General features: G+C 42.9%; 1 protein-coding gene across 1 annotated transcript in view; it reads right to left on the bottom strand.

The window, feature by feature from the left end:
* Nucleotides 1-1,965: 1,965 nt before the first annotated feature.
* MGEA5 (meningioma expressed antigen 5 (hyaluronidase)) overlaps nucleotides 1,966-14,891 on the bottom strand; it is a 36,943-nt gene continuing 24,017 nt past the window's right edge. Inside the window, exons 13-16 of the mRNA XM_015415952.1 lie at nucleotides 14,312-14,397; nucleotides 6,838-7,030; nucleotides 3,997-4,156; nucleotides 1,966-2,484 (exon numbers count right to left, since the gene is read on the bottom strand). Coding sequence (XP_015271438.1) covers nucleotides 2,348-2,484; nucleotides 3,997-4,156; nucleotides 6,838-7,030; nucleotides 14,312-14,397 — 576 coding nt within the window. The 3' untranslated portion in view covers nucleotides 1,966-2,347. The remainder of the gene's footprint in view (nucleotides 2,485-3,996; nucleotides 4,157-6,837; nucleotides 7,031-14,311; nucleotides 14,398-14,891) is intronic.

Below are 14,891 nucleotides of genomic sequence, written 5' to 3'. Positions count from 1 at the left end.
AGAAAAGGTGCTTCCATTGTCACAAGATGGGGCATATAAAACTTTGCTGTGCTTAGCTAAACAAGAAAAAACCCTCAGTGCCCATAAGGAATATGAACTCAATCTCTTCAACACCAGAGCAGTGTACTTTGGGGACAGAAACTCCAGTTACCTCTAAGGTAGAAATTTCTTCAATATGCCTGGTATGGAATGTTCCTGAGAGAATCAATAGTGACTATATGGAAACAGTAGAAATACAAACACATAAAGCCCTAGCATTATAAGATATTCTGGAGCCTTCACAAACAACCCACTTTTGCAATGGAACAAAATCAGCAGGAGTACAACATGAATTTTCTTTTCTACCCACTTTCCTAATCCAGTAATACAAAGACATGCCTTTACATTCACTTTGCAATTTATTCTATTTCTCACATGGTCTTCAAATACAATTTTACACAGTCCGTTCTGCTACAGATACAGTAGGTCTACAGACAGTCCTGAAAGTGGCATTCCAACTGTGTATGCAATGAAAACTGATAACCACGAAAGCTGTGTCAGCGCATTGCTTTACAACCCCAGAGCAAGGGACTGACCCAGACTTTCAAGCCTATCAACACAATCAGCTTAACAGTGATAAATTCTTGAGAGAGATTGTGTTAACTGTATAAAAAGATCCCCCCCCCCAATATTTAATGCCATAAATCCAGAGTATGTTCTCTCTGGTATCTAATTAAAAACTAAACCAAGTGGCTAGCTGCTCAGCATATACTCAAAGCCATACAGAACTCATGACAGCTAGCTTGGAATTACACAAGATCTATCATAGCTCAGTGCCTTGTTTCCCAAGTGAAATGTACTTGCTGCAGCTTAAATATTTTGCTATTAAAACTGTTCACTTAGTGAAAAATAAAAAAACCTGCGAGTAACAACCACCAAGCCCAATCATCGGCATCTTGTAAAGGCTTCAAACTACATTACAGTAGTCAAATGCCATTAGAAAAAGTGTAGAAAACTTCTTCCGTAGATGGAGGGCTATTAGAAAAGTGAAGATCCACTAAACTCCATCTTTTCTCAAAGGGCATATTTGCAAAAGAAGCCAAAATAATTGATTGTAGCAGATGAGGGAAATGAGGTGTGATGTTGGCTGACTGCCTCCTGGGAACAAGGCATTCAAATGGAACAACAACAACTCTCCCAACTGGGGCAGCTACCTCCCTACTACAATTCCTAGCCATGCAGATACCACCTGTTGGATTTTGGTAAAAACCTCAAACACTTGAAACAGGTGGTATATTAAAATTAGGCAACTACTTAAATAATGCGTAAAATGTGCTTTTTGTCCACAAAGAAGTCTGACACAAATGTGCGTGACTTGAAGACCCTGATTTATGCAGACTGACAGAATCACTCAGGATAGAAGCTGTAAATGACAGCACACAGCTGTTTCACACAGTGCGGGTGGGCAAATGGCTGGCTGTGGCAGTAATGATCTCACTGGATCACCTTCCAACCAGCGTTTCTCTAGCAGGAGGCAGCATCTACTGCATCTTTTGACAACTTGTCTTCTAAAGAAATAACCTTTCTAGACCAGCATTCTCCCCCCCCCCCCCAAGACATTTCTACTGAAGAGCATGAGGCACAGCAGAAAAGGCCAGTAGTGGAATTAGCTTCAGCCTCTCTTGTGGTTTGACATTATTCAAAAGTGCTGTCTCAAAACATCACTTTGCTTTGAAAAGCAAAAGAATTACAAAACAACTAAACACAAAGTGTCAGCATACCGTTTATATATATTTACACACTGAAATTTACACTTCTGCCACTGAGTGACTTCACCACAGAAAAATGCAGTTTATCCCCACGAAGTGTGGCCAATATTCTTTAGAGGCAATGGCCATTTCTCCCCTATCAGCAAGCTGGACAGAAGACAAAACTCAAAACTGTCAATATTGATCTTTCACAGCCACCTTCCTTTCTTCTCACAGGATGAATGCCACTTTATGACATGGGAGAAGGGGCATTTCATGTTCAGACTTTCTGGATAAGGTAGCCATTCAGCTGACTACATAGGTAGATGCACGGAACTGCCATCAGTACTTTAAGGAATTTGTGGGTCTCTTCCCCAAGGCAACATCATATGCAGTATTCCTTGGCACTCTGCTTAAGACCAGGAAATGAGGATGACCAGTATCTGTTTTTCCAAACAGTGTTTTCAGCAGCATCTTGGAGAGGTAATGGGTGAATTTTCACAAAGCTGTCAGGCCAGCTGACTGCTGCCTTTGTATGGACAGACAAAAAGGTAAAACTCAGCTCACCACTCTCCAGCAGTTAGGAATCTAAAGAATCAAATACTCATTGACCAAGCTCCTTACAAACTTCTTCCAAGGATAATGGCATCCTTAGGAAATCCTTCCATCTTTGCTATTTCAAAGCATCCAAGTTTGCTGTAAAATTCCAGAATTCTTTTATCATCTGGTCTCACTTCACAGAAAGCCCCACGAGAGCCTGAAGAAGAAAAGAAATATTGGGGGAATGGGAGAAAGCAGAGAGAAGTTACTGTAATAAAGCTGAAACTATGTAATCAGATTTCTCTCACTTTTCTAGTCTCATTGCAGTCCATTTCTGGATAGACCCATGGTCAAGAGTAAAGACTATATTTATAACTGATCAATGACCTCTCCCTTGGAGGGTACTTTAATCTTCTTGTGTATGCCATCATCCCAGTCAGTACCCACTGCCACTGATCTCGAAGCCCATTATGCTGCGATGCAGAAGGCCCAGCACTTCAGGTACCTGAGGAAAATCAATTATCACTCTGACTAGGAACCCAAGAATAACGGTCTAGGCATAACTCCAAAATGTAGGTAATCCCATCAGTTCCAAACAGATTAGCCACGTGCCAAAACGGAGAGAACCCCATTAAGAACCAGCTGCTTGGTATTCTGTGTCCCAGACTGAATTGCAGATGCCAGCCTTTCCCAGCCATATAGGGGCACATGCTCAACTACACAGTTGTCTGAGATTTAAAGGAACAGGTCATGAGGGCTATCTAAATTCTTGTTATCCCCTGGCAACAGGAAATAAACAGATGCTGCAAATATTAATCATTTTCCGCTTCTAATGTACAGACCTCCTAGTAATAGTCACCTACAACAGGCAATTATGACACTATTGTTGCATGTACATACTCAAAAGCAGTAACCCTGCATGAGATAATGCATAGTTAAGCCAACTGTGCTTGTGATGGGCAATAATGAGTCTGAATTATTATGCTCAAAGGTATAATCTATGCTTCTGAATCAGGAACATGATGCACAAATAAACCTATTGCAATTATTTCTAAAATACCTGTTTACTAAACCCAAAAGATTCTTGCAGTAGTTAAAGATAAACTTGAACGTCTGTCATATAGTCATTACCAAACCATATATACAAAACTGACCTACAAATATACATCAAATACACACAGGATTGCCAACTCCAAGTTGGGATAGTCCTGGAAAATGTGGGTGTAGAGTCTGGGGTTTGGGGAGTGGAGGGACGTCAACAAATTATAATTTTATATACTTTACACTCCAAAGCAGACATTTTCTCCAGGAGAACTGATCTCTGTCATCTGGAGATCAGTTTTAATTCTGGGAGATCCAAAGTTGGATTTGGCCACCCTAGTAAGTACATTATCAGTACCATGCATGCTTGAGAAACCAAAGGCTCTCAAACAGGAAGCAGTTGAATTGGATTTCCCAAGGAACAAAAAAAGATTAGGACACACTGGACTTCCTTGGCAACAACACCATCAATAAAGTGGCCCCTTTCTGGTGATCTTCTGCCAAATGGAAGACGTGTAAATATTTGCAGAAATGCAGGAGCAGGGTTTGAACATCCTTCTTACACAATTACCTGAAACTCTCGCCTACACTGGTCAGCGGTGGAATTGAAGTTTGCACCAAGGTACAGAATGTTGTAATTGCTTTTAACAGCCCAATAGCCAGAACTGTTAACTTGTCAGAAACTCACCATTTGCCTTGAGGGAAGAGAGTAGGCAGGCCATCATGCTTTTAGCTACACTTGGATCAGTCACCTTTTTATGAATGTCAATCTTTATCAATGATGGGAAGTTGGCAAGGAATGTTTCTGGAAGCACTTCTTGCTCCTCATGGAAACTCAACATAATTTTCTAGAATATACACAATCATAACAATCTTTCAGTATCATAATAGTGATCATGTTGGAAACATGCTATGCACTTGCAGAAGTTCATTTGTATGGACTTGGGCTACACTGATCACATGATTAGATTTTCACATCAATCCCCAAACAAGAGACTAAATTAGCTAAATGCAATAAATTCTATGAGCTTCACCTCAAAGAGCAGCCCCACCTCTTCATCTCTGTCTCAGACAAGTATACATGTTAGACTGATTAAAACTGAAGGCCCTCCCTTTGAAATTGTTCTTTCTAACATCAGCTTCTCAAAAGCAAGGCTATCTGACAACCTTAATTTCTACCAGAGATCTTAGTTTATTATATCCAAATAAAAGAGCCCCGCAATGTAGAAAGCCAGGTTTCTGTAGCAGTGATCAGCAACCCCCAGCACATGTGCCAAACAATGACATGTCAACCCATGTTCTTGATCATAGCAACTGGGTCTGAGGCAGGCCCCTGAGCTGGAGGATGGGGCAGAGTGTTGTCTCAGAACTGTTGCTGCTGGCTGAGTCCAATGCATGACTCTGAGATACATCCTGTTTTACTGGGGGTCAACTTCCTCTTGGTTGATGGAGGAGGAGATGACGACCACGGCTTGGATCCAGCACAGGGCTTCTGAGGGTAGAAGGGTTTCTGCCCATGGACCATTACTTTTTCTTCATCAGGAATCAAAAACCAATTTACACCCCCCCCCCCCAGTGACTCAAGCAGCCAAAGAGAAAGACAGCCCCAGAACAAAAACACGTATAAAGAAGAGGTAAAGAACAACAATGAAGCAGAGCATGGGTAATCCTTGCTAAGCTTCAGCAACGAGAGAGGAGGGCAAGCTGCTGACATGGATTTTTACACGCTGGGGCCTACTGGGAAGTGTGCAGAACCAGCTGGCTCGAGACTCCCTATGCCTATACCAGCAAGGATCCACCCAATAAATGGCAGCCCACCAAGGCTGCAGAATACCTAGCCCTGACATGTGGCTGGGGGCAAGAGGAGATGTGCTGCTGCCTTCTACTCCACTGCCAATACCTTGTTCACTTGCCCTGGACCGGCAAGCAGCACCTGTCAGCGAGACATTACCTTGGACGAATGTTCCCTCTAAGCTGTGGAGTCTTGTGAGCAAAAATTCTACTTTGTGAGCTACTGGCATTAAAGTTGTGAGCGAGCGATTTGGCTGCTGCATAAATTAGTCTGCTCTGGAGCCATCCTTACTGAGCTAAGACAAAAATGTGTGAGCCGGAGGCTAAAAATCTGTGAGCTAGCTCACACCAACTCAGCTTAGAGGGAACTATGTCTTGGACTGCAGTGTTTCCATGGCCAGAATGATTTGTGCCTGCAGAATGTGACTTTTTCACCTTTCCCGGCTGCTGAAACCCAATGCTGCTCCTGGGGAACAGGGGACTCCCAGCAACAGTATTTAAGGGGGCATGTTACACTACAGTGTGAGTGGAGGGGGGGGGAGACACACCACATTTTTCAAGACAAGCAGCCTTAGCTGGAGAAAGCTAATAAACATGGTGCCTATCCCTGGTCTACACACAGAGCTCTAAACATAAGAACCAGGTTTTAGTTGGGATACAAAATGATTTAATGAGATGGTTTTTATTCCAAAAACATTAAAGCTATTTAGTCCAAGAAGAATTTCTTCTATGTGTAGAAGTAACTGAAGATATCAAAGGTAACTGGGAACAACATGCAAGATACTCTGCTCAGCAACAGCACAAATAACTAGCAATTTTTCTAAAATAATGCTTCCCATGCCACGCTACATACACAGTCCTACATCCAAATATCAGCATGTTTGTGCAGTGGAGGAGAAGGAGCCTGTTGGCAGGGAGAACTTAAGAACATAAGAAGAGCCCTGGTGGTTCAGACCAATGGTCCATCTAGTCCAGCAACCTGCTTCACACAGTGGCCAACCAGTTCCTCTGGATGGCCAACAACAGAGCACAGAGGCCAAGGCTTTCTCCTGATGTTGCTTCCCCTCAGTCATGGCTAGTAGCCACTGATACTCAATAAACCATCTACTCCCCTTTTAAAGCTGTTTATTCCTATGGCTATCACTGCATCCTCTGGCAGCAAATTCCACATTTTAATCATTCTCCGTGATTAATCACTCTCTGAGAGTTGGGCTTGGGATCCAAGAACAGTTATCTAGCCTCTCTGAACATCATTATCAGATATTTTGCAGACACTCATCAACATTTTGAAGCTATTTGCACAAATGAGTTAGTCAGTGTGTATGCATGTTATAGGCCAGAGAGCCTGAAATGTGATGAATGCCCTACATTCTATATGGGAGATTAAATTCTATAATTTAATGCCTGACCATAACAACATGCAGTCAAGGAGCACCCTTAATTACAGTACAGGTAAGTGAATTGTCTGATACAATAACACGCAATTATACTCAATTTCATAAAGATGATACTTAACAAATTTAACACAAACCCTATCAAATTCACAGATCATGGTAAACTGAGATCTCCAGAGGAAAACTAGTTCTACAGACTTCTAGGTCTGCATACTATAAATGTTATATCTGAGGTTTTGCTATTGAAATTGTTCTCACCTTTCCATATCTTTAGCATTAGGAGAAGGAAGCCTACACATACACACAATGCTTTAACAACTCAAGCATACATTAGCATGGCTAACCTCTGCCTCCGATAGTTCCTTGTCACCGCTTGGCTTGCTGTATTTCTCCTGCATGAAAGGAATCCAGGCCATTTTGCATTTTTTAATGAAAGGAGTTACATCGACAGTTCCCAGTGCATAGCCACAGATGCCACTTTCATCTTCCAGGACAAAGCAGTAATCTGGGCTGAGGGACAGCAAGCCACCTACCAGTCTGAAAGGAGAAGAAAAGAGATGGTCAGTTAAACCCACAGAAAGCAAAATCAAAATCATACAGATTACATACATTTAGTAAATGATGGAAACCCAAAGACTATATCTACAGAACAGTTAAGCCATAGAAATGTTGTAAGGGAGGAAGAAACAATAGGTGATGTCACATAATTGCAACGTGCACATTTAAGCTACGTATCCTTAAAAACAAGACTACTAGTATAATTTCAAGCTAACAAATGCCTGTGATTTAGGTATGACCAAACATACAAAAGCAACACTGAACAATATAGACAAAATCTATTTTCTACAAAAATATTTATAGTGACATAAGATAAGCTACCATGTAAAGGGCAAACGAAGTACAAACTACATAATTACATTGAAAGACTTAAACCCTGCTGCATACAGTCTTAAAGGGACCGAGTAAAAACATTCTCTTTAACAGCTGAAGGTAAGTCCCTCAGAGCATGAAGACATCAAGGCTCATATTACACAACAGGCCTGTTTTGAATCAATATTTTTATCAAGCTGTTAGTCTTTGTAAGGCTTGTGGGACTTCCACTGCTCAAAAAGATCCTGAAGCAGCTTAGAAGTTCTTCCTTGAAGAAATACAACTTGGAGACGAATTACTACCACAGGTGTTTAGTCATGCCGGCCACATGACCATGGAGAACGTCTTCAGACAGCGCTGGCTCTTCAGCTTGGAAATGGAATGATTTGCTTCTTCAACACCATACCATTCTAAAAACTTAAGTGTTAGAATATACTTAATACACCTTTATCTTTTTCATATGTATGTGCGCACCTGGAAGTCATGGCGACCTCTGGTGACTGACCCCTTCTAGGGGCCTGGCGGATATTCAGAGAGGTGGCTGAATAAAGCCTGCCCCTGCCTCCCAACTGCTAGTATTCCAAAGAGGTCTCCCATCCAAGTACTTGCCAGAGTCAACCCTGCTTAGCTTCCAAGATCTGGCGAGATCAGGCTTGTCTTGTGTATCCAGGTGGGAGCATAGTACACCTTTTTCAAGAGGTAAGGGGAAGTAAACTTACATATTTGCAATGTCTATGGATGCCTACAAGTTTCATGTGCTGTGTAAATGTGGATTTGCCCCCTTAAGAAAAGCATGGAGCCTTTCACCTGGTTTACCCTTGACTTAAATTACTCATGAAAAACACATCTAGGAGTCACATAGCATATTTTACAGAGCTAGTTGTACTTGACTTGGATATTCCATTTTATATGAAACAAGATTCTGAAAAGACTCATTCCTTGCCCCTCTGTACTCTTCAATGAATACTTGCCTTTCTAGCTCAAGTGACGACCAGTTCATCCAAACTGGAGGAGGGGAGAAGAGATAGGAGAACCCATGACTAGTGATTTGTCTACAGGCCCTCAAGATGTGAAAACTTTTATTTTCCTAACGCTGCAAGACCCCCCCCCCCCCCATTTTTGGCACAAGCATGAAAATACTATGTTTCTTAATGAGCAAATCACTTGCTGAGCAGAGTAGCAGTTCCTACAAAGCTCAATTTAAAACAGCTACTATAAGATTCCTGAGTTGCATGAACTGGCTCAGAGCGATATGAAATTGAATATGGCAATATAAACAATGAAGTACTGAAGAAAACCCCTTCCTTCTTTATTTCTTTAAACTCCACTGAGATCAGAGTTCCTTTGAATATTTGTGTGGAACAAAACTCTAGGAAACCTGCAGAGTTTTGCTGCCACCTTAGTAAGAGCTGATGAAGGTTCTGCTCATCCTACCTCAGTGAGCTTACTGCCTTCCTCCAGAAAGCTCAGTAGGCAGATAGTTAAAACAAGCTGCTTATGGTTATTCATGAAGGCTCTCATCTAGGATCTGCCCACAACCAACTAAGCTCACTCCCTCAAGAGCAGGCTGAACAACTTCTCATTTAGCTCTTCTGCACTTTTTATAAAGTTATCTTAAGTGTGTGACACCTGCAACAAGGAAAGTGGTTTGCCTTTGGATTTACTGTACTGACAGTCTTGTGAGTGAAATCAAGAACTCCGATCAATTGGATGTGCTGAATGATATCAAAGTGAGAGTTCTTACGGCGAATGCAGAAATCCCAGACAGGATCTCTATGAGCAGCCTGCCAAGAAGCAAGTCTTCTGTGGGAACACTGTGATCCGAACGTGATGGACATAAACTGCAATGATTGCCATACAATTGGTAAAAACTAACTAGTGATGTCATGGAGAAGCTAAGGTACTGGAAACCATTGTTCTGGCTCATGACTGAAAACAATTTCTCAGGTTGCTGAAAGATACGGAAATATGCATCCTTGAAATCTACCAATGTGTACCAGACTGCAAGGACGATGTCCTGAGTAAGGTGGAAACTAGAGACGACCTTAGATTAAAAAAGATGTAAACTGCGTCTCAGAACTACATGGCTAGCCTAGAACTTAATATACAGATGGTCAGCCCTCAAAGCCCTCCTCCTGGCTGATGTGATTGCCACCAAAAACGCAACCTTGAAAGACAAAAGTTGCAAGCCACAAGAATCCAGTGGTTCGAATAGGGCTAACATGAGTTGGAAGACACCACTGACAAGGACCACCGCAGCACTTTAGGTGGGCATGGAGGAAAAAAAATGAACTCCTTCAAAGAACTCTTGGATGCTGGATGAGAAAACAGCATCCTGTCCTGGATCTTGGCATGGTAGGCAGATATAGCAGCTAAATGTACCTTATGGGAAGAAACCTGTGTCCTGGCCCAATCAGAAAAATGGATCCATTTACTCATATAAGACCTCCTAGTAAAAGGTCTATGGGCAATAAGGAGGACATCAGCTACCCGGTTGGAGAAACCAAACTGGGATCATTCAGCAACCAAGCTGGCAACTTGAGCCTGCGCACCTCGTGGTGGACCATAGGACCCCTGCGTAGTAGGTCTGCAGCTAAGGGAAGGTGTACGTAGAGGCCCTTGGACAATGATAGGAGGACCTGAAACCAGATTGGTCTGGGCCAGAAGGATACATCACGTGTGTTCCTCTCAGATTTTGGGGATGGCAGGAAGGTACAAAATAGAGTGCCTGTCCATCTGATTTGGAATGTATCTTCTATCAGTACCTGCTCCTTTATGATTGAGTAAACTGATTTCTGCATGTGTTACTACTGAGATTGGGGTGAGTTTCTCTGTATTTTTGTATCTATACAATTTATACATATTGTTTGTTTATCCTCATCTGTGTATGCCTTGAATTTGCATTTAGTCCCACTATGGCCTTTTGGATTTGAAAAAGAATTATTCAAAACAGAGCAGCCTGCATCCGGGCTATGCATCGCTTATGGATTTCAAGATTATTTGGATCCTTCTGGAACTATATGAGTCCACTCCATGATGAATGCATGTCAAGTTGGACTAATGAAATTATAATACAACAGGAGTGAGACACATTGAAATTTATGGGACTTTACTTCTCTGTACTATTGTGATTGTTTCTTTGCATTTGTGATGTTTCTTGTAAGAATACTCAGGTTTCATCATACTGATAGTGAACTTGGCATTAAATAATTCAGATCTCTCAGATCCAGGATTAGCCTAAGGCCTCCATCTTTCTTGGGTACCAGGAAAAAACATGAATAGAAACCTGTTACAGGGTCCAAGTCAGGAACCCTTTGTACTGTCCCCTTTTGGATAAGGGATAATAGTTCCTGTTCCAATTCAGGCATAGAATTATTCAGAGCCTGATCAGGGTGTTGGAAGTGTGGCCAGTGCCAAAACTCTAATCTATAACCCAAACTAACAATTGACAAAACCCAAGTGTCATGAGTGACCTTCCGTCATTTGTCACTAGAAGCAGCCAACCTTGTCTTTAAAGACGGTAGGTGGCTGGTCTATTACAGGCCCTGGTCAGAAAGAACCTTTTGGAGCCTGTTGTGACTCTTTAGGAAGTGGCTGATGTTGTAAGCCCAAACGTCTGGCTCTATTATTGGACCTGCGCCTGCCCTGTGCCACAGATCCTGAAAAGGGCTGCTGTGTAGGATACTGTGATGAGCCAGGCTGCTGGTGTGAGTACCGGGAGTATGGTGACTACAACTGGTGGAATCTATATATCTGCCGAGGCTGTTTGCTTGTTCTTCTTGAATTGGGATAAAAGATCATTGGTCAACAAAGCAAAAAGTGTCGTTCCCCCAAAAGGGAGGTCTTCCACCTTCTGCTGGGTGTCGGGAGGGAGAGCTATAGAGCACAGCCAAGCATGCCCTCTTAGTATGAGTGCTGAAGCCATGGGCAGGCGATCAGACCCAACACTTCGGTTCTGTCTCTGGAACACATGAAACCAAGACACTCGATGGCAGGTTCGCAAGTTGGTTGGTTCTAACCAGTGACTTCAAAGGCAAGGATTGACTGTGTTCTGCTAGGGCAGCTGTCTTTGCTGCTGGGCTATTAAAGCAAGAGAGCACTTTCTCCCATAAGCCTGTCTTTAAGCATGCTTCTCGGTCTGAGTGGGCTTTTGGGGTAAAGTGGAGGAAAATATTGCACGTGGCTGTATTATGAGCCTCACCCAAGTAGAAAAGGCAGAGAAGGCATTCATCCAAACAGGTCGTACTGCACTGGGTACATTTTTTAAACAAAGCTTTCTGTGACATTTTCCAAAGTGGGGAGAGTCTTCAGGAAGCCAAGGAAACTCACAACAACCAGAGCTGAAGAGAGCACATTCTCACAATGTGGCAGCAAAGAAAGGACTGAGGAAAAAGGGCGGCTCCTCCCTGTAGAGCATATGACCGTTAGGCAAGAAGATGGCCACTAATGAACTCTGCAGGGGAGAGGCTCCCCTTGGAGTGTTAAATACCAGAATAGCTGTAAGAGAGCCTCTGGGTGGCTGGCCTGTGCAAGTTCAGTCCCAATATGGAACTACACAGAAGATTGAAGATGAACATAATCTGCAGTACAGATCTTTGCTTCAGAAGTAAAGCACTCTAACACTTGCTGCACTATATTATTATGAACACTTGATAAGAAATCCCACAGATAACCAAAAGTAATGGGATACATCCAACTAAGCTGAATGTTGATTACAGTTCCCTGAACAAATGCAGTGTTCTAACAAGAACTGGGCAAGGAGAAATGCAGATAGTTAAAAGTTTCTTGAAAAGGGTCAAAAGTGTCTCTATGTCAGCACAGAACACATTTGTGAGACAGCCCAGAAAGCAAGAAACAGCCCACTTTCATTGGAAAAGTATATTGCAGTTTGTCCTGACAGTCTTGTGTTCAAATCCCTGCTCAGTCATAGCCTAAATAAACTCATGTTTGTTTTACTATTTTAAAACTGAGAATGTTAGCAAGTCACAGGACTGCTTTAAATACAGATATTAGAAAGTGACATAAATATTAGAATATTAAACAGTGAAAATGAAGCCTCCAGATTAGAAAGGAATTATGTCATATAGACAGTCTTTTTTCTTTCATTACCTCATCTTACATAGCTTCTTCTCTGGCCTTCATGGCTAATTCTGACCAATGGTATGATTATTCCACCCCATGCTGTTCGGCATGGTTTTGGACACTGCATGCAGTGAGCAATATACCATGGCTGGACAAATGCACTGTCAGGTACTTTCTTCTTTCAATCAGAAGACTGGATTTACAGTTTCCCTGATTATGGCTGGTGAGGGACTAAACCTTTTGTCAAAGGTCCCCAGTCCAGCCCATGCTAAGGACCTTTTGGTGGAAGGGCTGCAGCACAACAAAACTAAAATTCCCTAGGGTGTGGCTACCGACACAGTAGTCTGGTAGGCTACCACCAGCCCTTAGCTTAGAAGCAAAAGGGCAAGCTCCTAGCCTTCCTTCCCTGGAATTAACCAGAAAGTTGACCCTGCAGGGTAGACCTGCAGAATGAGTTTCCAACAAGTTATCTGGTTGGTGGTCACTGGATCTAGAACACTGGAATTAGACTGAGGTCAACTGAAGGCAAAAACTACAAGCAAATAAAATGTACTTATTTTTATTAAGGTGCAAAGATATTTTTAAAAGAACAAGACTGTGAGGAAAAACAAGAAACCTAAGAATTAAAACATTAACACAGTAATAGCATGTTTCCAAGTTAGCAGATGTTAATCCACCTCAGGCTGAAGGCTCTCAGCATCAAGGCGGCGCTCTCTCTCTCTCTCTCTCTCTCCCCACAGCCAGGGCCAGCAAGCAGTTTGGCCCTCTCGATCAAGCAATCAAAATGGATGCCAGGAGGAGAACAGCAACTGCATGGTATGGTAGCACACAGTCACATCAGGCTAACACTAAAGTGAAAACCTAAGCTCTTTATGGGTGAGGGTCCAATGTGGTCTCAGGCCTGAAGAACCAATAGGAACCCTTAATGGTGATGTAATTCCCCTTTGCTGGGCAAATGACCTATAAGGTGACTTGACCACAATGAAAGGAATCAAAACTTACTGCAGATTGTCTCAGCTCCTTTCCCACAGGTGAAACCCACAGACCTCAACTGGCTGGAAAATATTAATTGGAAGTTGATACTAGGCATTCAACTGCACTGCACAGCTGTATGTTATCTAAGAATAAAAAAGCCAGCTTGCTTTGCTAGCAGAGTCTCTTTTTATCTCTGGGAATTCACACTAGGCCACATTCGAGGCCTGAACCAAGGATTTTGTTGGTCTGAAGACTTTGCGTGCACATGAAAACTCCTACCGTGAATAAACCTTTGTTGGTCTTAAAGGTGCCACTGGACTTTAAATTTTTTCTACTACTTCAGACCAACACGGCTGACCACCTGAAACTATCAGCAAGTGGGAAAGTGTCATTTCTTGATAGTGATATTCTGAGAGACTTGGCTGAGAAAGGACAGTCAATGGCTTTGGATTCTCTTTTCTGCTCCCCAAAATGCACAGGAGACCTAGCAGATCCAGAGCAAGTGACTACTGTTCTCCTTTTAAAAATCAGGTGACATTAAAAAACATGCCTGTGTTCTTTTTACAAAGTGTGACAGGTGTCAATTTTCTTACCACTTGAACATTGTTTGAGTCACAGGAAAAACTGAACGAAATCTGCAAAATCTTGATGCTTGTACAAGTTACTAAGAAGTTAGTTAGGATCAGGGTTTAAAGGGAAATGCCAACCCCATAACAAAACCAGTGTGTACTATATGTAATCAGCAAGCCACTGAAGAATTCTTTTGATAGTCTCCGCCTTTTCTAGTTGCTCTGAACTTTGTTTATGCATTCCTGGGACTATAGAAGGCATATAGCTGATACAACACAAATGCAATGATTCAGATCTTGCCACTGTCAAGGGTATACATACTTGTCTCCAATTAGGTCTGGCTGACTATGGAAAGGCTCATCAGTTCCATCATCATACATTTCTCTGCAGATCTTGTAAACTGATGCCTAAGAACAAACAAATAAAATCACTGTACCAATAAAGGACTAGCATGCTCATTTGTTCATTAGAGTCTACAAGGGGGGGACCCGCGATACTCGCGGGAGAGGGGGAACTCCACAACTATGAGGAAGAGGAGGAAGCAGCAGGAGGAGGTAAGTCCCCCCCCATCCCGCCGGTTCTCCCATCTCCTCCACCCCCGTCCACCCCCTGGCTCAATTACCCCCCTGCCCTGGAGCGCCCCCCCTCCAGAGGCCAGGTCTACCCACCCCTTCCCACTACAGTGGTAGACCTAGCCTCCGAAGTCCAGGTCTACCCACACCTTCCTACAACAGTGGTAGACCTGGCCTCCGGAGTCTGGAGGCCAGGTCTACTGACCCATTCCCACTACGGTGGTAGACCTGGCCTCCGGACTCCCTCCACCCCTCACCCCTCGATCTCCCCGAGGCGGCGGCGGCGAGGCCGGTGTCCGCCCCCACCCCCCCAGGCCGGTCTTCCCCCC

This window comes from Gekko japonicus, unplaced genomic scaffold (genome assembly GCF_001447785.1).
Source record: "Gekko japonicus isolate JY-2015 unplaced genomic scaffold, Gekko_japonicus_V1.1 scaffold59, whole genome shotgun sequence".
Lineage (NCBI taxonomy): Eukaryota > Metazoa > Chordata > Lepidosauria > Squamata > Gekkonidae > Gekko > Gekko japonicus.
Note: the sequence above shows the minus strand (reverse complement) of the source record. Positions and strands in the feature narration are given on the sequence as shown.